The sequence below is a fragment of the Melospiza georgiana genome, chromosome 5 (assembly GCF_028018845.1).
Source record: "Melospiza georgiana isolate bMelGeo1 chromosome 5, bMelGeo1.pri, whole genome shotgun sequence".
NCBI lineage: Eukaryota > Metazoa > Chordata > Aves > Passeriformes > Passerellidae > Melospiza > Melospiza georgiana.
In genome coordinates this window covers 67,178,873-67,206,178 of record NC_080434.1, presented here as the reverse complement: position 1 = coordinate 67,206,178, position 27,306 = coordinate 67,178,873, and the positions used below count along the sequence as shown (strand labels likewise).

Below are 27,306 nucleotides of genomic sequence, written 5' to 3'. Positions count from 1 at the left end.
ATCTTCACAGGTGAATTTACCATGAATCCTCATGGGTGAATTCTCACGGCTAAATCCACCTGGGTAAATCCACTTGGGTGAATCTTCATGGGTGAATTTACTGTGAATCCTCACGGGTAAATCCTCACGGGTGAATCTTCACAGGTGAATTTACCATGAATCCTCACGGGTGAATCCTCACGGGTGAATCCACTTGGGTAAATCCACTTGGGTAAATCCTCACGGGTGAATTTACTGTGAATCTTCATGGGTAAATCCTCACAGGTGAATCCACTTGGGTCAACCCTCATGGGTAAATCCTTGTGGTAGAATCCTCACAGGTGAATTTACCATGAATCCTCATGGGTGAATCCACTTGGGCAAATCCACTCGGGTAAATCCTCATGGGTGAATCCTCATGGATGAATTTACTGTGAATCCTCATGAGTAAATCCTCACAGGTGAAACCTCACAGGTAAATCCACTTGGGTGAATCCTCGTGGGTGAATCCTTGCAGGTGAATTCTCAAGGGTAAATCCACTTGGGGAAATCCACTCAGGATCTGTCTGGGCACAGGCAGAGGGCTGTGAGGGGCTCTCCGCACTGCTGACAGCTCCCATGTCCCTGGCAGCTTGGCAGGCCGTGCAGGCAGGTGGGGTGAGAGGATCTCTGTGGGTGGCTTGTGTGGCTTGAATTTAGGCAGGAAACCCCAGGGGATGCTTGGGTTCGGTCTTGGTGCTGCATCCTATCATGGGGGATATGACGTGAGGTCATTTGGAGCCACCCAAACGTTCTCTGCCACCCTGTGCCTCAGTTTCCCCTCTGAGCTGTCCCTCCTGAGCAGCTCCATGGTGTCTGGAGGGTGCCCAGGGCCAAGGGCTGCCCCTCTTTGCTGAGCCCTGTGTCTGCCTTGCAGGCCAGAAGGGATGCCTGGAGGACCATGAAGTACATGGAACTCTTCATCGTTGCTGATCACACCCTGGTGAGCGCTGGGGGGCAGAAAACCAGGGTCCCTCTCTGTCTCTGCCCTGGATTGACCCCATGGGCCTCCCCATCCTCACCTGTCTCCAGTACAGGAACCAGAACCGCAACCTGGGCCACACCAAGCAGCGCATCGTGGAGATCGCAAACTACGTGGACAAGGTGAGGGACCTGCCAGACCCTTGTGTGGCCCCAGGGACTGTCCCCGTGTCACCAGGGCCAGGAATCACAGAATTATGGAACTGTTAAGGTCAGAAAGGATCTTTAAATCCTTTGAGTCCAGTCATTCCTCAGCACTGCCAAGGCCAGCACTGACCATGTCCCCAAGGGCCACATGCACGTGACTGTGAATCCCCTCAGGGATGGGGACTGCACCCCCGTCCTGGGCAGCTGTGCCAGGGCTTGGCCACCCAGGGAGGAGTTCAGGAGCTCTTTGAGCACACGGTGGGAAGGGCTTTGTCACCCGTGGGCTGAGCTCGGCAGGGAAGTGTTCACTGGCCCCTGCCTGGATCATTTTTGGATCATTTCCAAAGAAGGGACACACAGAGGTGTTGTCACTGAATGTCATCGTGCCCCCCTGGCTGCCCACACCTGTGCCTGTGGAGCCATGCTTGCAGGTGGGTATGGGACAGGTGTGTTCTGGGGTCACACAGCCACAGGGAAACACGAGGACCCCACAGCAGGGAGGGAGGGTGCAGGGAATTTTAGCCCCCATGCCCCCCTGGATGCCCTGCTGCAGTTTTACAGGCTGCTGAACATCAAGGTGGCCCTGATCGGGCTGGAGGTGTGGACGGAGCGGGACCAGTGCGCGGTGAGCAGCGACGCCAACGCCACGCTCTGGGCCTTCCTGCAGTGGAAGAAATCGCTGAGGGCGCGCAAGAGGCACGACAACGCCCAGCTGCTGACGTGGGTCTGGGGCTGGGGGCGCTGGGAGGGGGTCCTGGCTGGGGGTGGGCACTCCTGATCCCCAGTGCTGAGCTGGGCCCGTTCTCCTGCCCGGACTGGGGCTGGGCACTCCTGATCCCCAGTGCTGAGCTGGCCCCGTTCTCCTGCCCGGCAGAGGGAAGACCTTCGGGGGCACCACCATCGGGATGGCCCCGCTGGAGGGGATGTGCAGCGCCGACAACTCCGGAGGGGTCAGCGTGGTAAGGGGGGCTGGGGTCCCTGTGCCACCCCGGCCCGGGGGAGATCCCCCTGGGGTTGGAGGAGCAGCCCCTGAGGCTGGGCCAGCACCCCTGAGTTGGGCCTGGGGTGCAGCCTGAAGGTGATGAGGGGTGATGTTGTAGCCCTTGACCTGGGGGGCAGCCTGAAGGTGATGAGGGGTGATGTTGTAGCTCCTGACCCCCTCAGGTGCTGGCCAGGGGCACAGGGGTCAGGTGAGAAGGGGCTGCTGAAGGTCTCCCACCCCCAGCTCCCAGCTGGCACAGCACTCCTGTGCTGCTCCTGTCCCTCGGGCTGGAGAGCCCCTGCCTGTCCCTGCTTCTGCTCTGGATTTCTGCCCCCATCTCTGCCCAGATCTCTTCTGCTCCTCCAGATGGTGGCCCTGGGCATGATGGGGTGGCCTTGGTGACCTGTATTCCCTGGGCAGGGTGGTGGGGGGCACCCAGGTTTCTGGGTTTTGGGATGTACCCCGGGTTTTGAGCAGCTGGCCCCAGCCAAGAGCTTCCCACCAGTCCCACAGGGAAACATAGGAGACCAAACCCCGCTTGTGCCACCAACCTTCCTCCAACCTCTCCTCCTGCGGGACAGAGTGTTCCCTCCCATGTCCAGCCCCATTCCCTGCTGTGGGTGACCCTGTCCCTTGGTGCTGGCCCTGGTGACACGTCCCTTCCTGGCTGTGGGTGACCCTGTCCCTTGGTGCTGGCCTTGGTGACACATCCCCTCCCTGATGTGGGTGGCCCTGGTGACACGTCCCCTCCTGGCTGTGGGTGACCCTGTCCCTCGCTGTGGGTGACCCTGTCCCTCCCTAGTGGCCCTGGTGACACGTGCTGTCCCCTCCCTCAGGACCACGCGGAGCAGCCCATCGGCGCCGCCGCCACCATGGCGCACGAGATCGGCCACAACTTCGGCCTGGTGCATGACAGCCCGGGCTGCTGCACCGAGGCCACCCCTGAGCAGGGCGGCTGCGTCATGGCCGCGGCCACTGGGTGAGTGCTGCTGGCCCTGGAGTGTCCCCAGAGCCATGGATGTGTCCTGGGTGTGTCCCCAGTGCCCTGGATGTGTCCCCAGGCCATGGTGCTGGGTGCAGGCAGGGAATGCTGTCACCTCTGCTCTGGAGCCAGGCTGGCAGGGCTGGGAATGTTCCCCTGGCGAAGGGAAGGCTCCAGGCAGAGCTCAGAGCCCTGGCAGGGCCTGCAGGGGCTCCAGGAGAGCTGCAGAGGGACTGGGGACAAGGGACAGAGGGACAGGAGCCAGGGAATGGCTCCCACTGGGAAAGGGGAGATTGGGCTGGGATCTCGGCAAGGAATTCCTGGCTGGGCAGGAATTGCCAGATTTGCTGTGGCTGCCCCTGGATCCCTGGCAGTGCCCAAGGCCAGGTTGGACACTGGGAGCACCCTGGGACAGTGGTAGGTGTCCCTGCCATGGCAGGGTGGCACTGGGTGGGTTTCACAATCCATGTGGTTGGTGCCAGTTTCCTTTCCAGTCCTTCTCTCCCTTCTGAGGATGTCTCATCCCAGATGTCCCTGCCCCAAGGGAAAGTAGGGTTTATTCAGCTGTTCATTCCCTGTGTTTGAACCCACCTGCTCTTCCAATGAGGAAGGAACAGTGGGACCCCAGTTGTGCTTTCAGGGCTGCCAGACCCTGGTGTTGATCCCACAGGATTTAACCTCTGCCTGGGCGGGTTGTGGTGGGGAACAGCACATTTCTGGCTGTGTTTGCACAGCCATGTATATGAATATATATAAAAATACATGTGGGGTACATTGGCTTGCTCAGCCTCCGTAACCTGCAGGCTCTTACAGGTTTCCCTCCAGCTCAAGAGATTTCAAAACCAGTTTTAAAATATGTCCTCTGAGTCATCTTGAGAATGAGATGTCCTGGTATGAAATTTTTTTCAGCTTTAAGGGGAAATGAAACTCTTTTTCAAGAAGGAAATGCTTCCTTCTTCATAAACCACTGAAACCTCTGCAAACGGTGAAATTACAGAAGAACTTTGCTCAGAGGTTCTGTAGAAAATGAGTGTTTTTCCTGTTCCTCAGTTCCTTACACACTGTAGGCTCTGACTGTTTTATTTTTTGCTGCTCTCTGGGTAGTTTCTGGTATTTTTTTCTGTATTTCTTCAACTTTAGGTGATGTTCACCCATCTCAGCTGTGGGGCCCAGGTGGGTGTTTGCTGTGGGGTTCAGTGAGCACAGGAAAGGGTTTGCTGTGGCTGAGGGCAGAGGTGACACCTGCAGCAGTGCTGGGCTGGCATCAGTGAGAACAGGAAAGGGTTTGCTGTGGCTCAGGGGTGTCTGTGGTGCCCCAGGGCAGAGGTGGCACCTGCAGCAGTGCTGGGCTGGCATCAGTGAGAACAGGAAGGGGCTTGAGTGGGAGCAGAGGGCCCTGCAGGGGTGGGGACCTGCCCTGGGTGTGTCTGTGGTGTCCCAGGGCAGAGGTGACACTGTTTTGCAGAGATAATCAAAACTCCACAACTTCTTGTGAAAGTTGTAAAGCCAGTATGTGCTGGAGGCATGTGGGAATCCTTCTCTTCAAAATGAACATGGGTACTTCTGGGAACTTCAGGTCCTTTTTTATCCCCCTCTCAGATATATATGCATACAATTTCACAATAGGTTCATACATCTTCATTTTTACAAATTTTGCATAACATTTGCCGCTAGTTCTTCTTTATCAGAAAGAATTCCTAGGTCAGGTTGACCTCCTCTCACAGCAGTCTCTCTGTCTTTTTTTATCACACTCTGCCTCTTCTCTCTTCTCTTCTCTTCTCTTCTCTTCTCTTCTCTTCTCTTCTCTTCTCTTCTCTTCTCTTCTCTTCTCTTCTCTTCTCTTCTCTTCTCTTCTCTTCTCTTCTCTTCTCTTCTCTTCTCTTCTCTTCTCTTCTCTTCTCTTCTCTTCTCTTCTCTTCTCTTCTCTTCTCTTCTCTTCTCTCTTTCACTGAAGCAGTTTCTCTGAGCCTAGGCCTTGCAGTCAGGCTACATAGCTATGTTTGCTAACCACAGACTCAAAGATGTACATTTCACCTGAATCAAAATGGATTTCTGCTCTGGAGAATTTCCACTCTGTCTCACCTGGGTCACTGAGCAATGGGGATCTGCTCTGGGGAGGGTCTGTGCCAGTTGTCCATGTGCTGAATTCCCATTTCTCACCATTCCCCACCTCCTCTGGCCCTGCTCCCCTGTGTCCCCCCAGGCACCCCTTCCCGCGGGTGTTCAGCTCGTGCAGCAGGAGGCAGCTGGAGAGCTACTTCCAGAAGGGAGGGGGAATGTGCCTCTTCAACCTGCCCGACACCAAGGACCTGGTGGTGGCACGCAAATGTGGCAACGGCTTCCGCGAGGAGGGAGAGGACTGCGACTGCGGCGAGGTGGAGGTACAGGGGGGCTTGTGGGATGTGGGGGGACAGGGGGTCCTTTGTGGGATGTGGGGGGACTGGGGGTCCTTTGTGGGATGTGGGGGGACAGGGGGTCCTCCTGGGACCTGGAGGGACAGAGTGACCCTTGTGGGAGGTGGAAGGGCAGAGGGGTCCTCTGTGACGGCGTTCACAGGGGTCCCAGGTTGAGGGAAGAGATGAGGATCTGACTCCATGTTTCAGAAGGCTGATTTATTATTTTATGATATGTATTACATTAAAACTATACTAAAAGAATAGAAGAAAGGATTTCATCAGAAGGCTGGCTAAGAATAGAATAGGAAAGAATGATAACAAAGGCTTGTGGCTAGGACAGAGAGTCCAAGCCAGCTGACTGTGATTGGCCATTAATCAAAAACAACCAACATAGGCCAATCACAGATGCACCTGTTGCATTCCACAGCATCAGATAATCAATGTTTACATTTTGTTCCTGAGGCCTCTCAGCTTCTTAGGAGGGAAAATCCTAATGAAAGAATTTTCCATAAAAGATGTCTGCAACAGTCCTCCTCAGCTGAGAGAATTCCTGCACAGGGCATTTACAAGGGAAGGGTTTGCTGTCACCACAGGGACTCCATCCCAAGTGCTTTTCCCAGTCCCACCTCCCTGAATCCATCTATCCCAGTCCTGACTTTCCCCTGAGTGCCCATTCTCCCCCCTGCCCTCTGTGCCTCAGTTTCCCCATTGCAGGATGAGCAGGGTGCTCTGAGACGGGTGTGGCAGGGACTGGGGCAGTGCTGGGGAAGGCATGGAGCCCCAGCCCATGGATGGGTGTGGCAGGGACTGGGGCAGTGCTGGGGAAGGCATGGAGCCCCAGCCCATGGATGGGTGTGGCAGGGGTGGGGCGGTGGTGTGGCAGGGATGGAGCCCCAGCCCATGGATGGGTGTGGCAGGGGTGGGGCAGTGCTGGGGAAAGGATGGAGCCCCAGCCCATTGATGGGTGTGGCAGGGGTGGGGCAGTGCTGGGGAAGGGATGGAGCCCCAGCCCATGGATGGGTGTGGCAGGGGTGGGGCAGCAATGGGGCAGGGATGGAGCCCCAGCCCATGGAGCTCTGTGCTCCCCACAGGAATGCACCAACCCCTGCTGCAACGCTCACAACTGCACGCTCAAGGAGGGGGCCCAGTGTGCCCACGGTGACTGCTGCCACAGCTGCAAGGTGAGACCCAGCCTGAGCACCCTGTGCCACCGCCTGTCCCCAGTGTGTGCCCATGTCAGTGCCACCTGTGCCCAGTCTGTGCCCGTGTCAGTGCCCCCTGTCCCCAGTGTGCCCCCATGTCAGTGCCCCCTGTCCCCAGTGTGCCCCCGTGTCAGTGCCACCTGTCCCCAGTGTGTGCCTGTGTGTGTCCCCCCAGTGTCCCCATGTCACTGCCCCCTGTCCCCACTCTGTCCCTGTGTCACTGCTCCCTGTCCCCACTCTGTCCCTCTGTCCCCAGCTGAAGGTGGCCGGGACTCTGTGCCGGGAGGCCGCTGGCTCCTGTGACCTGCCCGAGTTCTGCACGGGAGCGTCCCCGTACTGCCCTCCCAACGTGTACCTGCTGGACGGCTCCTCGTGCGCCCAGGGCCAGGCCTACTGCAGCAACGGCATGTGCATGACCCACCAGCAGCAGTGCGTGCAGCTCTGGGGGCCAGGTCAGTCCCAAACCTCCCTCACTGCAGCAATGGGGTGTGCATGACCCACCAGCAGCAGTGTGTGCAGCTCTGGGGGCCAGGTCAGTCCCTCACTGCAGCAATGGGGTGTGCATGACCCACCAGCAGCAGTGCGTGCAGCTCTGGGGGCCAGGTCAGTCCCTCACTGCAGCAACGGCATGTGCATGACCCACCAGCAGCAGTGCGTGCAGCTCTGGGGGCCAGGTCAGTCCCAAACCTCCCTCACTGCAGCAATGGGGTGTGCATGACCCACCAGCAGCAGTGCGTGCAGCTCTGGGGGCCAGGTCAGTCCCATCCCTCACTGCAGCACCAGCCTGGGCTGCCTGTGGGGCTGCAGGTGCTGCATGGGGGCCCTGGCACAGCCACAGCCACACCAACGGCCAGGGGACAGTTCTGAACCCCAAATCCTTGGGAATGGGGTGAGGGGGTTTCCAGAGCAGCTGTGGCTGCCCCTGTATCCCTGGAATGCCGAAGGCCAGAGATGGGGGATGCCCAGAGCAGCTGTGGCTGCCCCTGGATCCATGGAATGTCCAGGGTTGGACACTGGGGCTGGGAGCCACCTGGGACAGTGGGAGGTGTTCCTGCCCTGGGTGGAACTGGGTGGGTTTAAGGTCTCTTCCAACCCAACCCATTCTCTGACCAAAATCCTCCACAAGCCTCCAGAGAATGGGGAAGTTCATCCCTCCTGTCCCTGGCCTGACACCCACAGCAGCAGCTCCTGGGACAGCTGTCCCTGGTGTGTTCTCCCTGAGCCCCGTGTGCTGCTCCTGCTGTGGGTCCCTGCCTGTGCCAGGGTTCCCAGAGCTCTCCCCTGTGTGCAGGAGCGTGGCCAGCCCCTGATGCCTGCTTCCAGGACGTGAACATGGCAGGGAACACCTACGGCAACTGCGGCAAGGACAGCCAGGGCCGCTACGTCAAGTGTGACAAGAGGTGGGCACAGCGCTGGCATTGGGTGCTCTGTGTCCACTCCTGTACCCCTGCCACCCTTGTCATGCCACTGGGAGGGCCCTGCATCAGCCCTACCCTCGGGAATCAGCCCTGGTTTGTACCCCAGAAAGCCACCAGGTCCTCCTGAGCTCTGTCCCCATCACTGCTGGGAGGTGGGACCTGGAGATCTTGAGGTGTTTTCCAGCCTCAATCCTGTGATTCTGCTGTCCCACCACCAGCAGCTCCCAGCCCAGCCTGCTGGGCAATCAAAGCCAGTGCCAGATTTAGGGAGTTGTGCTCTCTGTGTTCCAATGCCCCATTTAGGGAATTGTGCTCTCTGGTGTCCCAGTGCCACATTTAGGGAGTTGTGCTCTCTGTGTTCCAATGCCCCATTTAGGGAGTTGTGCTCTCTGGTGTCCCAGTGCCACATTTAGGGAGTTGTGCTCTCTGTGTTCCCAGTGCCAGATTTAGGGAGTTGTGCTCTCTGGTGTCCCAGTGCCCCATTTAGGGAGTTGTGCTCTCTGGTGTCCCAGTGCCACATTTAGGGAGTTGTGCTCTCTGGTGTTCCCAGTGACCCCAGGGATGTCAGGGCCTCTCCTCCCCTCCCCTGCCCTGGCTGTTTCCCTCCACCATTCATGTGCTGTCCATGATTTACCCACTGAGCCTCTCCAGCATGGCCATAACCCCATGGGAATGACCCCCAGGTGTGGGATGCTGGGGCTGGGGGGCTGAGGGGGCACCACTGCCCGCTGTCCCATCTCCTCCCGGCCGTGCCCGCTGCAGGGACGCCATGTGTGGGAAGATCCAGTGCCAGAGCTCTGCCAAGAAGCCTCAGGGCACCAACACGGTGTCCATTGACACCACCATCCGCCTCAAGGGCCGCGAGGTCAAGTGCAGGGGCACCTTCGTCTACAGCGCCAAGGACGACCAGGAGGACCTGTCCGACCCAGGGCTGGTGCTGACGGGCACCAAGTGCGGGGATGGCATGGTGAGTGTCCCCTCTGCCCCGGGCTCTGCTCAGGGACACCTGACCTGGGCTCTCACCCAGCTCCAGGAACCTTCTGTGAGCTCTGACCCAGCTCCAGGGCTCTCACCCAGCTCCTGTCACGTTCTGTGGGCTCTGACCCAGCTCCAGGCACCTCCTCTGGGCTCTGACCCAGCTCCAGGCTGCACATGGCCATTCCCTGTGTCACAGCCAGACCCTGCAGTGGTTCCTTGCACACCTGCAGGTGTTCTCTCAGTGTCACCTCTGGCTGCCACCAGGTGTTTGTGGGCCACCAGGTTCTTCTCACCCTGGGCATTTGTGGGCATCACCAGATGCTCAATCATGTTTAGGCCACCAAATCATTCTTTCTGCCCTCCAAACTTCTTCACCAAATTGGTTCAGAGTGGAGCAACCCCAGCAGGAATTGCCCCAGGATTTGATTGAGGATTCCTCCTATGAAGAGATTGTTTCCCAGAGGAAACAGGAAATCTCTGCCAGGAATCCATGTGACAAAGCCAGTGCTAACTGGGCATTGCTGTCTGCAGCTCCTGCATCTCCAAGAGCTTTGGAGGGGGCCAGTGGAGCTGAGAGAGGGCAGAGGCTGCTGGAAGCCAGGGCAGCAGGGATGTGTTCCAGAGAGGGCTGGCTGTGGAGACACAGCCTTCCCAGTTTGGCATTTTAACAGTGAAATCTTCACTGGGGAGGCCAAAGCAGTGACATTTCCATGAGGAAATGTGGCCAGTTTTAGTTTTGAAATGCCGCATTGTTTATTCTGGCCAGTGCCTGGGATTTCGGGCCAAATGGGAAATGTTTTCCCTTGGTTTTGGTGCCAAATGGAAATGGTTTCCCTTGGTTTTGGGGCCAAATGGGAAATGGTTTCTCTTGGTTTTGGGGCCAAATGGAAATGGTTTCTCCAGGAGCTGGCAGGGGTCTGTGTGGAGGGGGTGGGAGTGGAATCCCTTGGCTGGAACCATGTGATTTCACCACCTGCATTTTCCAGCACTCCAACCCTCTGGAGCACCCCCAGCTGTGCCTGTCCAGGTCCCTGTGTGACCTCAGCCTCTCATGTGTCCCCCCAGGTGTGCAAGGACCGGCGGTGCCAGAACGCGTCCCTGTTCGAGCTGGAGAAGTGTGTGTCCCGCTGCCACGGCCACGGGGTGAGCTCTGCTGGGAGCCCTGGTGCCAGGGGAGGGCTGGGAGTGTCTGCCACAGGGATGGGACCTGCAGGGAGTCCCTGGCATCAGGGGAGGGCTGGGAGCCAGCCCCAGTGTGTGCCATGAGGATGGGACCTGCTGGCACCTCCAGGGAGCCCCTGGCATCAGGGACAGGGCTGGGAGCCAGCCCCAGGGTCTGCCACAGGGATGGGCCCTGGGACCCAGGGGATTTGTGCCTCTCAGACCTGTCCCAGGCAGGGCTGGGACCTTTGCTCAGCCATGTCCCAGCGAGAGGAACAGGATTGATTTTGGTGTCAGGGCCATCTGCAAAGCTTGGCTCAGGGTCTGGTTTGGGCTGGAGAGTGTTTGGAGCTCAGAGCAGGTGCAGGGTCCCCCTGAGAGCAGAACAAGTGCTGGAAGGAGAAGTGGACAGCAGAAAGGCAGGGCAGTGGCTCAGGGAATGGGAGGAAAGCTGTTCTCCAAAGCTGCACAGTTACAGAAGTCTGAGCTCTGAGAGCAGAACAACAAGAGCTGGAAGGAGAACTGGACAGCAGAAAGGCAGGGAGGGGAGGGCACACTGCTCTCCAAAGCTGAAAGGTTACAGAGGTCTGAGCTCTGTGCATGCAGGGCTCTGTCAGATGGGGCAACAGACACTGCTGGGTTCTGGATGTGACAGATAAAACACCTGATTGACCCTTCTGTGACAGGTAAAACATCCACACCTACCCCTTGTTCTGCCCAGCATGGCTCAGGCTCTCAGAGCTGCAGTTGGTCAGCCTGTGGGTGAGCAGGTTCTGGGGGGACCTTCTGGCACCTTCCAGCACTAAAAGGGGCTTATAAAGAAGAGGGAGGGTGACTTTTTACATGGGCAGATAGGGACAGGAGCAGGGGGAATGGCTTCAAACTGAAAGAAGAGATGGAGATAGGATATTGGGAATTGGGAATTGTTCCCTGGCAGGGTGGGCAGGGGCTGGGCTGGAATTCCCAGATTTGCTGGGGCTGCCCCTGGATCCCTGGCAGTGCCCAAGGCCAGGTTGGACACTGGGGCTGGAGCAGCCTGGGATAGTGGGATGGGATGGGATTTAAGCTCCTTCCCTGATCCCAAACCATTCCAGGATTCTGTGATGCCCAAGCGGGAGCATTGTCAGGGGTGAAGCTCCTTCAGCCCAGACTCGTGTCACCATCTCTCCATTGCTGCCCCGTGGACCCCCATTGCACACATGCCAGCCCTGTGCTCTGTCCCCAGGTGTGCAACAGCAACAAGAACTGTCACTGTGAGCCCGGCTGGGCCCCCCCGTTCTGCGAGAAGCCGGGGCTGGGGGGCAGCGTGGACAGCGGCCCCGTGCAGAACCACAGTGAGTCACAATTGTCCCTGTGCCCTGAGTGTGTCCCCATGCCCTGAGGGCTCCTGGGCTGCAGCAGGGCCCAGGGAGGGCTGGGGGCTCCCAGAGGGGCTGGGGGGCAGCGTGGACAGCAGCCCCGTGCAGAGCCATGGTGAGTGTCACACTGTCCCCGTGCAGAGCCATGGTGAGTGTCACACTGTCCCCGTGCAGAGCCATGGTGAGTCCGAGTCACACTATCCCTGTGCAGAGCCACCGTCAGTCAAACTGTCTCCGTGTCCTGAGCGCTCCTGGGCTGCAGTGGGTCCCAGGGAGGGCTGGGGGCTCCCAGAGGGGCCTGTGCAGGTGTGACAGTGTTCAAAGGGGTTCTTGGATGAGGGAAGAGACGTGGATCTGACTCTGTTTCAGAAGGCTTGATTTATTATTTTATGATATATATTACATTAAAACGGTACTAAAAGAATAGAAGAAAAGGTTCTCATCAGAAGGCTGGCTAAGAATAGAATGGGAAAGAATGATAACAAAGGTTTGTGGCTCGGACAGAGAGCCTGAGCCAGCTCCTTGTGATTGGCCATTAATTACAAACATCTAACATGGGCCAATCACAGATGCACCTGTTGCATCTCACAGCAGCAGATAACCATTGTTTACATTTTGTTCCTGAGGCCTCCCAGCTTCTCAGGAGGAAAAATCCTAAGGAAAGGTTTTTTCATAAAGTTGTCTGTGGCACGCAAGCAGCCCCACAGTGTGTGCCCAGCTCTGGCTGTTGGTGGCACCCACTGCCACCAGAGGCCACCGAGGGAGGGTCCCTTCCCAGAGTGGCGCCAGCAGGGATGTGCCAGCTCTGCTGACCAGCAATGGACAATGGGGTCACCACGAGCAGGGCTGGGGGCTGCTGTCTGTCCCAGCCCCTCAGTGGCCCCTGTGCTCCCCTGGCAGCCCACGAGTCCATCCTGATCGCCCTGGTGGTCATCTCGCTGTTCCTGCTGCCCGCCCTGACGCTCAGCATCTGCTACTGGTACCGCCAGGAGAACTCCCTGCTGGCCAGGTGGATCCAGGAGAGCAGGGTCCGGGCCCACGGCGCCTGCAGGTGGGCACACCCCCAACCCTTCCCTCCCTGCACCCAGGGCAGCCTGGGCTGGTTTCACCCTGCCTGGCAGGGGCTGGGGCTGCACAGCCCCTGTTGCAGTGTGAGACTGCTCTGGCGGCTGGACAGACTGTGCTGGGAAACCCAGAGCTTCTGCTCTGCTGTGAGACTGCTCTGGGGGCTGGACAGACTGACCTGGGGAACCCAGAGCTCTCAGCAATTCCCTGAGCCCAGGACACCGATGGTCCTCTGGGCAGGACAGTCCCAGGGAGGGGAGGAGGTGGCCTGGAATCAATGAGAATTCTTTCCTTGCCCATCACACACTGACCATCCTTGTCACACACTGACCATCCTTGTCACAGAATGACCATCCCTGTCACAGAATGACCATCCCTGTCACACACACTGACCATCCCTGTCACACACACTGACCATCCCTGTCACACACTGACCATCCTTGTCACAGAATGACCATCCCTGTCACACACTGACCATCCCTGTCACAGAATGACCATCCCTGTCACACACACTGACCATCCCTGTCACACACTGACCATCCCTGTCACAGAATGACCATCCCTGTCACACACTGACCATCCCTGTCACACACTGACCATCCCTGTCACAGAATGACCATCCCTGTAACACACTGACCATCCCTGTCACACACTGACCATCCCTGTCACACACACTGACCATCCTTGTCACACACACTGACCATCCCTGTCCCACACTGACCATCCCTGTCACACACTGACCATCCCTGTCACACACACTGACCATCCCTGTCCCACACTGACCATCCCTGTCCCACACTGACCATCCCTGTCACAGAATGACCATCCCTGTCACACACACTGACCATCCCTGTCCCACACTGACCATCCCTGTCACAGAATGACCATCCCTGTCACACACACTGACCATCCCTGTCCCACACTGACCATCCCTGTCCCACACTGACCATCCCTGTCACAGAATGACCATCCCTGTCACAGAATGACCATCCCTGTCACACGCTGACCATCCCTGTCACAGAATGACCATCCCTGTAACACACTGACCATCCCTGTCACACACTGACCATCCCTGTCACACACACTGACCATCCCTGTCACAGAATGACCATCCCTGTCACACACTGACCATCCTTGTCACACACTGACCATCCCTGTTACACACTGACCATCCCTGTCACAGAATGACCATCCCTGTCACACACACTGACCATCCCTGTCCCACACTGACCATCCCTGTCACAGAATGACCATCCCTGTCACACGCTGACCATCCCTGTCACAGAATGACCATCCCTGTCACATAATGACTATCCCTGTCACACACTGACCATCCCTGTCACACACTGACCATCCCTGTCACATAATGACTATCCCTGTCACACACACTGACCATCCCTGTCACACACACTGACCATCTCTGTCACACACTGACCATCTCTGTCACACACACTGACCATCTCTGTCACACACTGACCATCCCTGTCACACACACTGACCATCCCTGTCACACACTGACCATCCCTGTCACATAATGACTATCCCTGTCACAGAATGACCATCCCTGTCCCACACTGACCATCCCTGTCACACACACTGACCATCCCTGTCACATAATGACTATCCCTGTCACAGAATGACCATCCCTGTCACACACACTGACCATCCCTGTCACAGAATGACCATCCCTGTCCCACACTGACCATCCCTGTCACACGCTGACCATCCCTGTCACAGAATGACCATCCCTGTCACACACTGACCATCCCTGTCACAGAATGACCATCCCTGTCACACACACTGACCATCCCTGTCACACACTGACCATCCCTGTCACACACACTGACCATCCCTGTCACACACACTGACCATCTCTGTCACACACTGACCATCCCTGTCACACACACTGACCATCCCTGTCACAGAATGACCATCCCTGTCACACACACTGACCATCCCTGTCACACACTGACCATCCCTGTCACAGAATGACCATCCCTGTCACACACTGACCATCCCTGTCACACACTGACCATCCCTGTCACACATTGACCATCCCTGTTGCCCATCACGCACTGACCATCCCTGCTGCCCAGCAGCGAGGGCTGGCTGTTAATGAGGTGTTAATTGATACAGGAGCTGATGGGCAGCGTTTTTGGGGCAGTTGGTGCTCCCCTGGTTGCTTTATTTTGCCGTGTCCCAAATTCCCAGCAGGAACAAGTCCGTGGGTCGGAAGTCAAGCAGTGCCCATGCCAAAGCTGCTTTCACCCTGAGGAACATTTCAGCCTCCAGCCACCCCTCTAAGGTCAGTGATAACTCAGTAGGGTCAGGGATAACTGACTAGGGTCAGTGATAACTGACTAAAGTGAGTGATAGCTCAGTCAGGGATAACTCAGCTGCCAGGTTTGATTCCCAGCTGGGATGTGAAGTCTGTGAGTGTCACATCTGCTCCCAGGAACTGGGCAAGCCCTGGTGCCCTGTGCTGGTCCTGCCCTAGGTCTGCACTGAGCCCCTGGCCAGGTGTGCCCATCCCTCCTAAAATTGAGTTTGTTGAGCTCAAAGTCCCCTGGTGATCACCAGGAGCCTCCACTGGGAAACTTCCCATATGGAAAAGGGATAGATGGGAGTGAGGGATGATCACAGCCTATGTTGGGGGTATTTTCTGATGTTAATGAGCCCAAAATTCAAACACAGTTGGTCTTTGGCTTTGTAGTTTGATTTATGGCGTCCTGTTCTTCCTTCTTGGGTCACTGCTGCAGATTTTGGTGGTTCCTTCATTTGGCTATTCCCTCATTTTCCAGTTCTTTTATTTATTCTGTACCACACTTCAGTGAATTTTTAACTTTGAACCTGCATTGGTGCTTTTTGGGCACCAGGGCTGAATTCAGGAAGAATTCAGGTTTTTTTTGATGATGTCTCCCACCTGCTGGAAATTGGTGTGCATTCAGCAGAGCTGACCCTGCTCTGGTCTCCAGCCCCTTTCTCACCCTTGTGTGTTCCCATGGGGTTGGTGAGGAGCAAACCCAGAATCACAGGCTCAGGAAGGATGGAGATGCCCTCCAGTGTCCATCTCCAAGCCCATCAAACCCACCCATCAGCGCTGCCAGGCTCAGCACTGACCATGCTCAGCGTTTGGCTGGGCTGGTGACAGTGCTGGCCCCACAGGGGTCCCAGAGCTCCTCCTGCAGCTCCCTGGAGCCCAGGCCTCAGGGACACAGCTGCTGTTGAGCACCTGGAGCAGGCACCCCAAGTGATGTTGGCAAGGGGGGCTATTTACAGACATGAACAAGACGGGGCTGCTGCTGAAAGCACCTCGAGCTGCTTTATTTTTCAGCATCACTCTCATTACATGGTTATGACAATGGGAAGATGCTAGCAGCTCACATTCCAGGCAGCAGACACAGAACTTAATGTTACAACTTACTTTATAAGGTTCTTGACCAATCACACAAAGCAAAAGCACATTGACAGTATTTATATCTGTACAGTATATGTTCTATATTGACAGTAGTTCTATTCAATCACCATAAGCACACGTACCTTTTGTTAAAACAATGCTTGCTTATTTTGAATACAATACCTGCTTGTGAGCCTTAAAACACAATGCACAGAGCTCCATTATTAAGCTTTAACCTTCCTAATATCTTGCTAGATGAACTTTTCTGTAGCTTACAGAGCTATTCTGACAAGTGTTAATACACAGACCATTGTTCTATTTGCCCTTGCTTTTCTACAGTTTAAATACTTCTTCTGCTGACCTAACTCATGGCTGCTACTTTAGCTCTACTCACAGTTCTGCTGTATCCGAGGCCTGCCTTTTGCAGCTTTCCCCTCTAATTTCCCCTCTAATTTTGCGGATTCCCACAGTTCCCCCTGTCTGTGGGGACACACACCCTCCAGTGTCCATCTCCAAGCCCATCAAACCCACCCATCAGGGCTGCCAGGCTCAGCACTGACCATGCTCGGTGTTTGGCTGGGCTGGTGACAGTGCTGGCCCCAGGAGGTGTCCAGAGCTCCTCCTGCAGCTCCCTGGAGCCCAGCGCTCAGGGACACAGCTGCTGTTGAGCACCTGGAGCAGATACCTCAAGGATGCTCCCCCAGCTGTGCTTTTCTCTCCTTTTTCCCTTTCTCCCTCTCTCAGGGCCCTCGGAGCGCGTTCCTGCCCCGGCCTGCTGCTGCCCAGCCTGGCTCCCAGCCCATCAACGTGGTGCACCCGCTCCGCCCGGCCCCCCTGGGCATCCCCCCCCGGCCCAGGGACCCCCGACCCGCCCGGCCCCCACCCCCGGCCGCCAAATCCCCCCCGGGCCCCGCCAAGGCCGGCGGCGCCCCCCAGGCCAAGCTGCCGCCGCCCAGGAAACCTCTGCCCTGCAGCCCCGTCAGGAGCCCACAGGTGAGCTCTGATGGGGGGACACAGGTGAGCTGTGCTGGGGGACCCCACAGGTGAGCTCTGATGGGGGGACACAGGTGAGCTGTGCTGGGGGACCCCACAGGTGAGCTCTGATGGGGGGACACAGGTGAGCTGTGCTGGGGGAGACACAGGTGAGCTCTGCCCTGCAGCCCTGTCAGGAGCCCACAGGTGAAATCTGATGGGGGGGACACAGGTGAACTGTGCTCAGGGACCCCACAGGTGAGCTGTGTCCCCCCTCCCAGACACAGGTGAGCTCCTGGCCTCTCTGGGTCGGGCTGGGCTCTGTTCAGGATCTGTCCCCGCCCCCTGAGGCTGCACCTGGGCTGACATTGCAGGAGCCCCATCACACCTAGGGTGCTTTAGGGGTTTTTTGGGTGTTGTTCTGTGCTTTTAAGGCTCTCACCTCTGTGGGGAGGGAGGTCTGTAGGGTTCCCTGAATGCTCCCCTAAGGGCTCTGTCTCTGCTGTGCCCTCTGCCATGCCAGGTGGCCCCAAGGGTCTCCCTGGCTGCCCCCTAAGGGCTCTGTCTGTGCCCTCTGATGCCAGGTGCCCCCCAAGCACGGAGCCCCGCGCCGGCCGCTGCCGGGCAGCCCCCTCCTGGCCAAGGAGCTGCCCCCTGCCCCCGGACAGACCCTGCTGGTCATGGTCCCTCCCTCCAGCCCCAGGGTGCCCAGCACCAGCGCCTCCAGCCCTGCCATGAGGCCAATAAAGTGAGTGAGGGCAGCTGGGGGGCACCCAGGGCTGGGCTCTGGCTGTGGGCATGGTGGGGGCCGAGGGAGGGACACTCCAAAGGGCTGCAGCAGGTCCATGGGGTGGCCAAGGGGGGACCAAGGTGCCAGAGAGGGAGGGAGGGAGGGAGTGCCAGCCCTTGGGAGTGCCCCTGGCCTGGGGGGAGCTGTGGGACTGCTGGGGATGAGGGAGTGCAGGGATGGACACTGGGGATGAGGGAGTGCAGGGAATCAGGGAGTTCTGGGGACGAGGGAGTGCAGGGATGAGGGAGTGCAGGGATGGATGCTGGGGATGAGGGAATGCAGGGATGGACACTGGGGATGAGGGAATGCAGGGATGGACGCTGGGAATGAGGGAATGCTGGGGTGGATGCTGGGGATGAGGACTGTTGGGGATAAGGGAGTGCAGGGATGGATGCTGATGCTCTCTACGCTGATGCTCTCTCATCTTTCCCCCTGCAGACCGATGCCACCTCAAAGGTGAGTGAGGACATTCACAGACCCCTGTGCTGGGCTGGGAAGACCCCTGTGCAAGGCTCCTGGATGGGACATGGTCCCTCTGGGCACTCCAATGGGGCACCTGTGTCCCAGAGGATGAGGATGTGGGGTTTGTTTGGAGTTGGGGGATAAAGCCAAGTCCTTGACAGTGCCACTTGTGCTCCCAGCTCTCCTGCACTGCTGACTACTCTGGGCGTGGGGCAGGGGAGCCTCAGGGGACCCTCTCCTGACAGGCAGGCTCATGTGCCTGGAGAATTCCTGACCAGGGGAGGGGGTGCTGGGGCTGGTGGGTGTCTGGTGCTTGCACTCAAACCTGTTGTCTCCTTTCTCTTTCCTCTTGCTCCAGGCCAGTCCCAGCCATCAAAGCCCAGTCAACCTCCTTCTCCTCAAAGAAGTGACAGTCCCAGGACACCTGGGACAATCCCTGACCTCCCTTCCTGAGCTGGCTCTCCTGATTTGCACTGCTGTGGCCACAGGGCTCTTGTTTTAGTAACCCTTTTGATACCAGAGGACTATTTTTGTAAGACAGAATTTGTATTCAGCACACAAACTGTAGCGGTGGGGTGAGAGGGGACATTGGTACACAGCTGGACCAGGGCTGGCTGAGGTTGTGTTTCCACGATGGAGATCCCACCACGGCTGGACCAGGGCTGGCTGAGGTGGGATGTCCATGATGGAGATCCCACCACGACTGGACCAGGGCTGGCTGAGGTGGGGTGTCCATCATGCAGATTCCACCGTGGCTCTTGGCACTGTTTCCTGGCCCATCTCCCTCCCAGCTTCACTTCTCTGGACATTGCACACGGGCTGGGAGGGGGTGGCTGGGGCAGTGACCATCCCCACCGATGGAAGATGCTGGTGACAGCGTGATGTCCTTGCAGCTACCTCCTCCTCCTCCTCCAGGCCTGCAGCCCCCAGCCTGCAGCTCCACGCTGGGCACCTCTCGGGGGGATGTTTGCCATGACAGAACCCTGGTGCCCAGTTTGGGCTGGGCCACGCAGTGCTGGGACAGTTCCATGAAGGATCCAAGTTCTCAGGCTCCCCTGACCTCCTGTCCCACTGCACAAGGAAAGGCAGCTCCAGGTGACAATCCCAGGCTCACCTGGAAGGAGGAACTGTCTGGGAGTGTCTCAACACCCAAAGTGCCCATGGCAGCTGCTCCCAGGGTGCTCCTGAGGGGCTCAGGATCCCTCACAGCGCTGCCTGTTCCTGCCAGGCCCAGCAGAGGCTCCAGGAGCTGCTCACACTGCCAGGGGAAGGAGCCATGAGCAGGAACCAGAGCAGGAAACTCCTGCCTGTGCCGGTGGCTTGTCCCCGCCCTGGCCAAGCCTCTGCATCTCTCTGTGCCTCAGTGCCCCTCTGGGGGTGTTTCCTACCTCACAGGGCTGTTGTGAGGTGTGACAAAGGGGCTCTCCAGGGCTCCCACCCCTCTGTCCAAGGTGCTGTTGACCTGCACAGTTGGTGCCACTTTCCTGTGACTTGACCTGCGGCTCGATCAGGGTCTGAGACAACAACAAAGACTTGGAAAAGTCCCCTGGCTCCTCTGGCTCTTTTCTTGCTCCCTGTCCCCTGAGCCTTCAGGCACCAGGGCATCTCCAGGGCTCTGCCCACACCAGGGCAGGCAGATCCCAGGGTCTTGTAACCTGGGATCCAGCTGGGTGTGACCTGTCAGATCCCATCTGACCTGGGGAAAATCCTTTGGGATGTGTCCAGCCATGATGTAGTTTCAGGGAGAGCCCTCAGGCAGCTGCTCTGGGCTTCCATTGTCCCCAGTGTCCCCATTGTCCCCAGCCTGTGGGTGAGGCTGCCTTAACCCAAGCTGTCCTTACCTTGGGCTGTGTTCTGGAATTGTTGGGTCACACCTGGGTGCTCCCTGAAGCATCCTCAGGAGGAATTTCTCCATGGAAAGGGTGGTGAGGCTTTGGCAGGAGCTGCCCAGGGCAGTGTGGGGTCCCCATCCCCAGAGGTGTCCAAGAAAGGGCTGGAGGTGGCACTCAGGGCTCTGGACTAGGGACAAGGGGGGAACGGGCACAGATTGGGCTGGGTGACCTTGGAGGGATTTTCCAGCCTCAGTGATCCTGGGGTTCTGTGACCCCTGGTACCCCCATATCTTTCGTGGTTCATGGATATTCAGCTGGGATCAAGGATTCAATGTCTCTTAGTCTGATAACAAAATCAGAAAACCAGTGTCACTGAGGATGGAAGGGACGGGGGCTGGAAGGGAAGGGGGTTGGTTGGGGGTGATCTCGAGATCAGTGTCCCTGGGCTGGGACTCTGGCCCACCAGTGCCACCTTCCTGGCCATCACAGGCCCTTCCTCTGGCCCTGGTGTGGAGGCAGGGCTGGGCAGTGCCCCCTCCATGCTCCCCCAGCAGTGCAGGACTGGGTCACTCTGTCACATCGGGCCACACTGGGTCACACTCTGTCACACTGTCACATGGGGTCAGGGGGCTCCGGCTGTGTTCTTCAGGCTGGGAAGGGGTTGGCAGAGCCCATTTGTACCTCAGGGCTGCTGCCCAGCGGGGCTGGCCCAGGGCCCATTCCATCCCCTTATCCCATCATCCCATCCCATTATCCCATCCCATTATCCCATCCCATTATCCCATCCCATTATCCCATCCCATTATCCCATCCCATTCTCCCATCCCATCCCATCCTCAGGCAGGAGTGTGGGATCCGTTCAGGGCTGCAGCTCGATGCTCTCTGCTGGCCCAGCTGTGCCCAGGTGTGCCCAGCTGTGCAGCTGGGTGTGTCCATCCTGCCACACCCACTGCGGGACGGATCCAAGGGCCGGGCAGTGCTCGGGTTTGGGGTCCGGGAGGGTTTGGGTGCCCGCTGGCACTAGATGGCAGCAGATGGCAGGGAATAGCAGCGGATGCCAGGAACCCTCTGCTCGGGCTCCTCCGATTGCCGGGATCGCCTCCCCCAGCGCGGCTTTTCTCCTTCATCTTCCTCCCCTGCCCCGTCATTTACAAACCCATTAAAATCATCCCCTGGGCAGGAACCTGCTGATGGCTCCTGATGAGCTTCAGCTTCTCCCTGCGGACCTTTCCCTTTATCAGTGGAACAGGTGAAGGGCTGGGAATGCTCCCCTGGAGAAGGGAAGGCTCCAGGCAGAGCTCAGAGCCCCTGGCAGGGCCTGGAGGGGCTCCAGGAGAGCTGCAGAGGGACTGGGGACAAGGGACAGAGGGACAGGAGCCAGGGAATGGCTCCCACTGGGAAAGGGGAGATTGGGCTGGGATCTTGGCAAGGAATTGCTGGCTGGGAGGGTGGGCAGGGGCTGGGCTGGAATTCCCAGATTTGCTGTGGCTGACCCTGGATCCCTGGCAGTGTCCGAGGCCAGATTGGATTTACCTGGGACAGTGGGAGGTGTCCCTGCCATGGCAGGAGTGGCACTGGGTGGGACTTAGGATCCCTTCCCACCCAGCCCATTCCAGGATTCTGTGCCTGCACCCCCTGGCCATTCAGGGCTCTCTGTCACCCACCCCTGAAGTTGTTCAGCATCTCTTGACCTCAGGCAGGTGTTGTCTCTGTCTCCCTGCCTTGGTTCCCCTCTCCACACCTTGGCTCCCCTTTTCCAGGCCCTGGCTCCCCTCAGATGTCAAACGGAGCCTCCAGCCCTGTCCCAGCTGTGCTGGCCCCACCAGGGAGCTGTGACAGCCTTGAGCCCCTCAGGGTGTGCCCGGGGTCAGGAGGCACAGGTGACGGAGGGGACAGACAGGGGGTCCCAGTGGCTCCCAGGGCTGCAGCAGCTGGAGCCTGTGGTATTTTTGGGGTCCCCTGTCATGGGAAGGAAAGGTGAATCTGACTCTATGTTCTTAGAAGGTTAATATAATATAATATAATATAATAAATATAATATAATAAATATAATATAATATAATATAATATAATATAATATAATATAATATAATATAATATAATATAATATAATATAATATAATATAATTCTATACTAAAACAATACTAAAGAATAGAGAAAGGACACAGAGAGAAGGCTTAACAAGATGCTAATGAAGAACTCATGACTCTCTCCAGAACCTCCACACAGCTGGCTGTGATTTGTCATTAAGTTAAAACAATTCACATTAAACCAATGAAACAATGACCAGTTGGTAAACAATGTCCAACTCACATCCCAAAGCAGCAAACACAGGAGAAGCAATCAGAGAATTATTGTTTGCATTTTTCTCTGAGGCTTCTCAGCTTCCCAGGAGAGGAAATCCTGCAAAGGGATTTTTCAGGAAATGTGACAGTGACAGGAGCCCTTCCTGGGCACTCTGGGGGAGCCACCTGGGGACAAGACGTTCCCTCCTTGGCTCCCTGGAGCCCCAGCTGGAGGTGCCCCAGTCTGCCCAGTCTGCTGTGGTGGCCTGGCCTGGCCCAGGCTCTGTCCCCTGGGCTGCAGGACAAGGTGACAGTGCTGATGTGAGCTGTAAAACACAGAATATCCTGAGCTGGGCACACCAGGATCATCCAGCCCTGCACAGGACTCTCCTACAACCCCACCCTGTGCCTGAGCATGCTGCCCAATTATTTTTGAACAATTCATTTTTTTTTTCTCATCCTTTTTTTTTTTTTTCTTTCTTTTTAACTTTCTCTTCCCTTTTATTTTCTCCCTTCCTGCAGCATCCTGGGCTGGAGGAGAGGAGATGAGGGGGATGGACACCTGGAGCAGGAGCAGCAGCCCCAGGCAGGCAGCACAGCACATCCTGGGCACTCGGAGCTGCAGGCAGCCAGACATGCTCAGAGCCAAAGGGAAAATCAAAGAGGAGAGGGAAAAGGCAGTGGAGCAGTTAATGAAGAAGCTCCTGCAGCAGGAACTCGGGCCATTCATCATCCTGCAGCCCTGCTCTCTCTGCTGTGTGGCTTTGGCAGGAGGGGATGGCTCTGTCCAGCCATGCCTGGCATCCAGGGCTGCACCTCCCTGCTTAGAGCCACCAATGGGTCTGTCAGAAATGGGATTACAGAGCACAAACATGGAATTACAGGGATTGAGTGCTGTGCATCAGCTCCTCTGTGTGCACGGGGAGCAGGAGAACAATCCCACTCACAGCAGGGCACAGGGGACAGTGCAGGGCAGGGTGTGTGGCTGTGACAGTGCCAGGGAGGGTCTCCAGGGCAGTGGTGACAGTGCAGGGCAGGGTGTGTGGCTGTGACAGTGCCAGGGAGGGTCTCCAGGGCAGTGGTGACAGTGCAGGGCAGGGTGTGTGGCACTGACAATGAGGGAAGCAGGGCAGAGGTGACAGTGCAGGACACGTGGCAGTGGCAGTGAGGGTCTCCAGGGCAGAGGTGACAGTGCAGAGGTGGCACTGCAGGACAGGACCTGTGGCAGTGCCAGTGAGGGTCTCCAGGGCTGGGGCTCCTTCAGGGCCTGTGCTGAGGAAGGTCCCCTGGGATGGTCAGGGCTGAGTGCATCCAGCAGCTCACACTCACAGGGCAGGGTCCAGGTGTCACCCAGGGACGTGTGACAGCAGGGACCTGCTCTCCACTGGCCTGAGGTGACCAAAGCCACTCTGCTGGCTTGGCCTGGTAAGCCCAGAGCAGCTGTGGGTGAGCAGCCTCAGTTTCTGCCCATCGCACAAATCCAGGCGGGTTTTTCTGCTGTTTTCTTCTCCGTCCTGCTGGGTTTGTGCCCCTGGCTGCCCTTTGCAGGAAGGAGAGCTGTGGCTGTGAGACAAAGCTTGGGCATTCTTTGGGCTCCAAACCACTCCTGGCAGGGCTTCCCAGGCTCCTCAGCAGAGCCTTTCCCGGGAGGGTGCAGCTTTTGTGCTGCAAACACCCCGGGCCTGAGCCAGGCCCTCTGCAGGGCTCTGTTCCCAGCCCTCCATTATCATCACTGCTGCAGTTTGTCTGTGCATGTTTGCCTTTTCACAGCAGTGCAAAAACAGCTCAGCTCCTTTGATGTTCCCTTGGCTGGAGCTCTTTGGGGTTTTTTGTTGTGTGCTTTTCTTCCCTTCCCTTTCTGAGCAGGAGCAAAAGAAAATCAATTTGAACAAGGAGCAGAAAGGCTCCAAAGGCAGCACTGATCGTCCTGGGGAGAGCTCAGAGCCAGCCCAGCCTGGAAGGGAGGGAAAAACAAACAAAGAGCCGTGGAGATGGGACAGCCCTGGCAGGGAGGGTAACAACAAACAGAGCTGGGACAGCCCTGGCAGGAGGGACAGGCCCAGGGCTCAGGGACAGCCCCATGGTGGCTGCAGAAACTCCTGCCCTGAGCCTCCAGCACCATGGAGCTGTCTGGGATGCGAAATGTCCCTGCCTGGGTTGGGAATGGGCCCTGGAGTGGGGATGGATGGATGGATGGATGGATGGATGATGGATGGATGGATGGATGGATGGATGGATGGATGGATGGATGGATGGATGGATGGATGGATGGGAAGGGACCCTAAATCCCACCCAGTGCCACCCTGCCATGGCAGGGACATCTCTCACTGTCCCAGGCTGCTCCAAGCCTCAGTGTCCAACCTCGCCTTGGACACTGCCAGGGATCCAGGGGCAGCCCCAGCAAATCTGGGAATTCCAGCCCAGCCCCTGCCCACCCTCCCAGCCAGCAATTCCTTGCCAAGATCCCAGCCCAATCTGCCCTTTCCCAGTGGGAGCCATTCCCTGGCTCCTGTCCCTCTGTCCCTTGTCCCCAGTCCCTCTCCAGCTCTCCCGCAGCCCCTCCAGGCCCTGGCAGCTGGAGGAGTCCTGCTCACCTCTGGGATGACACAAGACACCTGGTCCAGGTGACTGAGTGGAGCCCTGGCTGTGCCTGGCTGTGACAGGAGCAGTGACACTCTGGCTCTGGAATTCCTGTGCTCCCATCCAGGGGCTCCTGCCCCAGGGATCCAGCGTGGCTGGGAACAGAGAGGCTCTGGCAGGGCAGCAGGGCAGTGCCTCCGTTTTTGTGCTCATTCAGCCTTGAAGAAATAACTTCTGCACTGCTGGGCACCTCTGGGGCCGGAGGCACTGCTGGGACAGCTCAGGAGGTGACAGCAGCTCTGTCACCCGGGCTGGGCACGGGGGACACCAGGGGCAGCTGGAGAGCCCAGAGCTGGCCTCTGCCCTGTGCAGGGCACCCATTGTCCAGGGGATCCATGGTCCAGGGGATCCATTGTCCTGTGCAGGGGATCCATTGTCCAACGCAAGGGATTCATTGTCCAGGGGATCCATTTTCCAGGAGATCCAAGTCCAGGGGGGTCCATAGTCCAGGGGAATCAATTTTCTAGGGGAATCCATTGTCCTGTGCAGGGGATCCATTGCCCAGGGGGATCCATTTTCCAGGGGATCCATTGTCCTGTGCAGGGGATCCATTGCCCAGGGGGATCCATTGTCCAGGGGATCCATTGCCCAGGGGATCAATTTTCCAGGGGATCCATTGTCCAGGGGATCCATTTTCCAGGGGATCCATTGTCCTGTGCAGGGGATCCATTGTCCTGTGCAGGGGATCCATTTTCAGGGGATCCATTGCCCAGGGGATCCATTGCCCAGGGGATCCATTGTCCTGGGGATCCATTGTCCAGGGGATCCATTGCCCTGTGCAGGGGATCCATTTTCAGGGGATCCATTGCCCAGGGGATCCATTGCCCAGGGGGATCCATTTTCCAGGGGATCCATTGTCCTGTGCAGGGGATCCATTGCCCAGGGGATCCATTGTCCTGTGCAGGGGATCCATTGTCCTGTGCAGGGGATCCATTGTCCAAGGGATCCATTGTCAGGGGATCCATTGTCCTGGGGATCCATTGTCCTGTGCATGGGATCCATTGTCCTGTGCATGGGATCAATTTTCAGGGGATCCATTGCCCAGGGGATCCATTGCCCAGGGGATCCATTGTCCTGGGGATCCATTGTCCAGGGGATCCATTGTCCTGTGCAGGGGATCAATTGCCCAAGGGATCCATTGCCTGGGGATCCATTGTCTGGGGGATCAGTTTTCCAGGGGCATCCATTGTCCTGTCCAGGGGATCCATTGTCCTGTGCAGGGGATCCATTGCCCGGGGGATCCATTGCCCAGGGGATCCATTGCCCAGGGGGATCTATTACCCTGTGTGGGGGATCCATTGCCCAGGGGATCCATTGCCCAGGGGATCCATTGCCCAGGGGATCCATTGTCCTGTCCAGGGAGATCCATTGCCCAGGGAATCCATTGCCCTGTGCAGGGGATCCATTGCCCAGGGGGATCCATTTTCCAGGGGATCCATTGCCCTGTGCAGGGGATCCATTGCCCATTGCAGTTCCAGGGCAGTTCAGGGCAGCTCCTCACAGGACAGGGTGTGCTCTCCCTGCAGAGCTGCCCCAGTGCCCAGGGAGCTGAGCCCAGCCCTGGTGCCTCTCCTGCGGGCTGTGATCCCCTGTCTTTGCCCCAGCAATGCTTCACTCCTGTTTCCCCCTGTGCCCCATCCTGCAGGAGGAATCACCCCATGGCTGGTTCCAGGCTGTTCCTCCCCAGCTGCTCCTCCTCGCTGCCCCGTGCTGCAGCTGGGGCCTTTGCTTCTGCTTTGTCCTCACCTTCCAGACTCCTCTGGAGCCTCCAAGGGGAATCTTCCCCCTTCTCTGTCCTTATCTGCAAGGTGAAAGGAGGGAGAAATTGTCTCCTGCCTCGGGGAAGATAAGTCACGTTGGCCTCTCCTTCTTTAGAAAACTCTCTAATGCCATTTATCAATTAATTACTGGGTTGCATTTCTGTCCATTAATTCCCCCTGCTGTCTCTCCGTTTTGGAAAGGTCTGTGATGTTCAGGCTCTAATTGTCCTGTTCTCAACCTGCTTTCTTTCTCATTTTCAAGTTAAGTGGATACCAGAGCCTTCTGTATCTGCTCCTTTCTTTCCCCTGCAGATTTCCCCGCCCCCCTTCTCCTCTTCCCCATTGTGTTCCAAAAGGATTTCACTGGGTTTGGGGGGGGGTGGATTAACCTGTGTGGCCCAGGCTGTAAATCCTAATTCTGCTCAGGAATCAATTGTTGTGGAGCCAGGAAAACATTTTCACTTGGAACTTTTTACACT

General features: G+C 57.4%; 1 protein-coding gene across 1 annotated transcript in view; it reads left to right on the top strand.

Annotated features, from left to right (window-relative positions):
- The window catches only part of LOC131083915 (disintegrin and metalloproteinase domain-containing protein 33-like), a 36,048-nt gene extending 16,266 nt beyond the window's left edge, over nucleotides 1–19,782 (top strand). The window contains exons 7-24 of the mRNA XM_058024919.1: nucleotides 896–961; nucleotides 1,051–1,122; nucleotides 1,700–1,866; nucleotides 2,021–2,105; nucleotides 2,965–3,107; nucleotides 5,314–5,491; nucleotides 6,598–6,687; nucleotides 6,965–7,160; nucleotides 8,000–8,108; nucleotides 8,889–9,093; nucleotides 10,170–10,247; nucleotides 11,491–11,599; nucleotides 12,524–12,674; nucleotides 14,900–14,993; nucleotides 16,830–17,078; nucleotides 17,642–17,805; nucleotides 18,286–18,303; nucleotides 18,668–19,782. Coding sequence (XP_057880902.1) covers nucleotides 896–961; nucleotides 1,051–1,122; nucleotides 1,700–1,866; nucleotides 2,021–2,105; nucleotides 2,965–3,107; nucleotides 5,314–5,491; nucleotides 6,598–6,687; nucleotides 6,965–7,160; nucleotides 8,000–8,108; nucleotides 8,889–9,093; nucleotides 10,170–10,247; nucleotides 11,491–11,599; nucleotides 12,524–12,674; nucleotides 14,900–14,993; nucleotides 16,830–17,078; nucleotides 17,642–17,805; nucleotides 18,286–18,303; nucleotides 18,668–18,719 — 2,226 coding nt within the window. The 3' untranslated portion in view covers nucleotides 18,720–19,782. The remainder of the gene's footprint in view (nucleotides 1–895; nucleotides 962–1,050; nucleotides 1,123–1,699; nucleotides 1,867–2,020; nucleotides 2,106–2,964; nucleotides 3,108–5,313; nucleotides 5,492–6,597; nucleotides 6,688–6,964; nucleotides 7,161–7,999; nucleotides 8,109–8,888; nucleotides 9,094–10,169; nucleotides 10,248–11,490; nucleotides 11,600–12,523; nucleotides 12,675–14,899; nucleotides 14,994–16,829; nucleotides 17,079–17,641; nucleotides 17,806–18,285; nucleotides 18,304–18,667) is intronic.
- The last annotated feature ends 7,524 nt before the right edge of the window (nucleotides 19,783–27,306 follow it).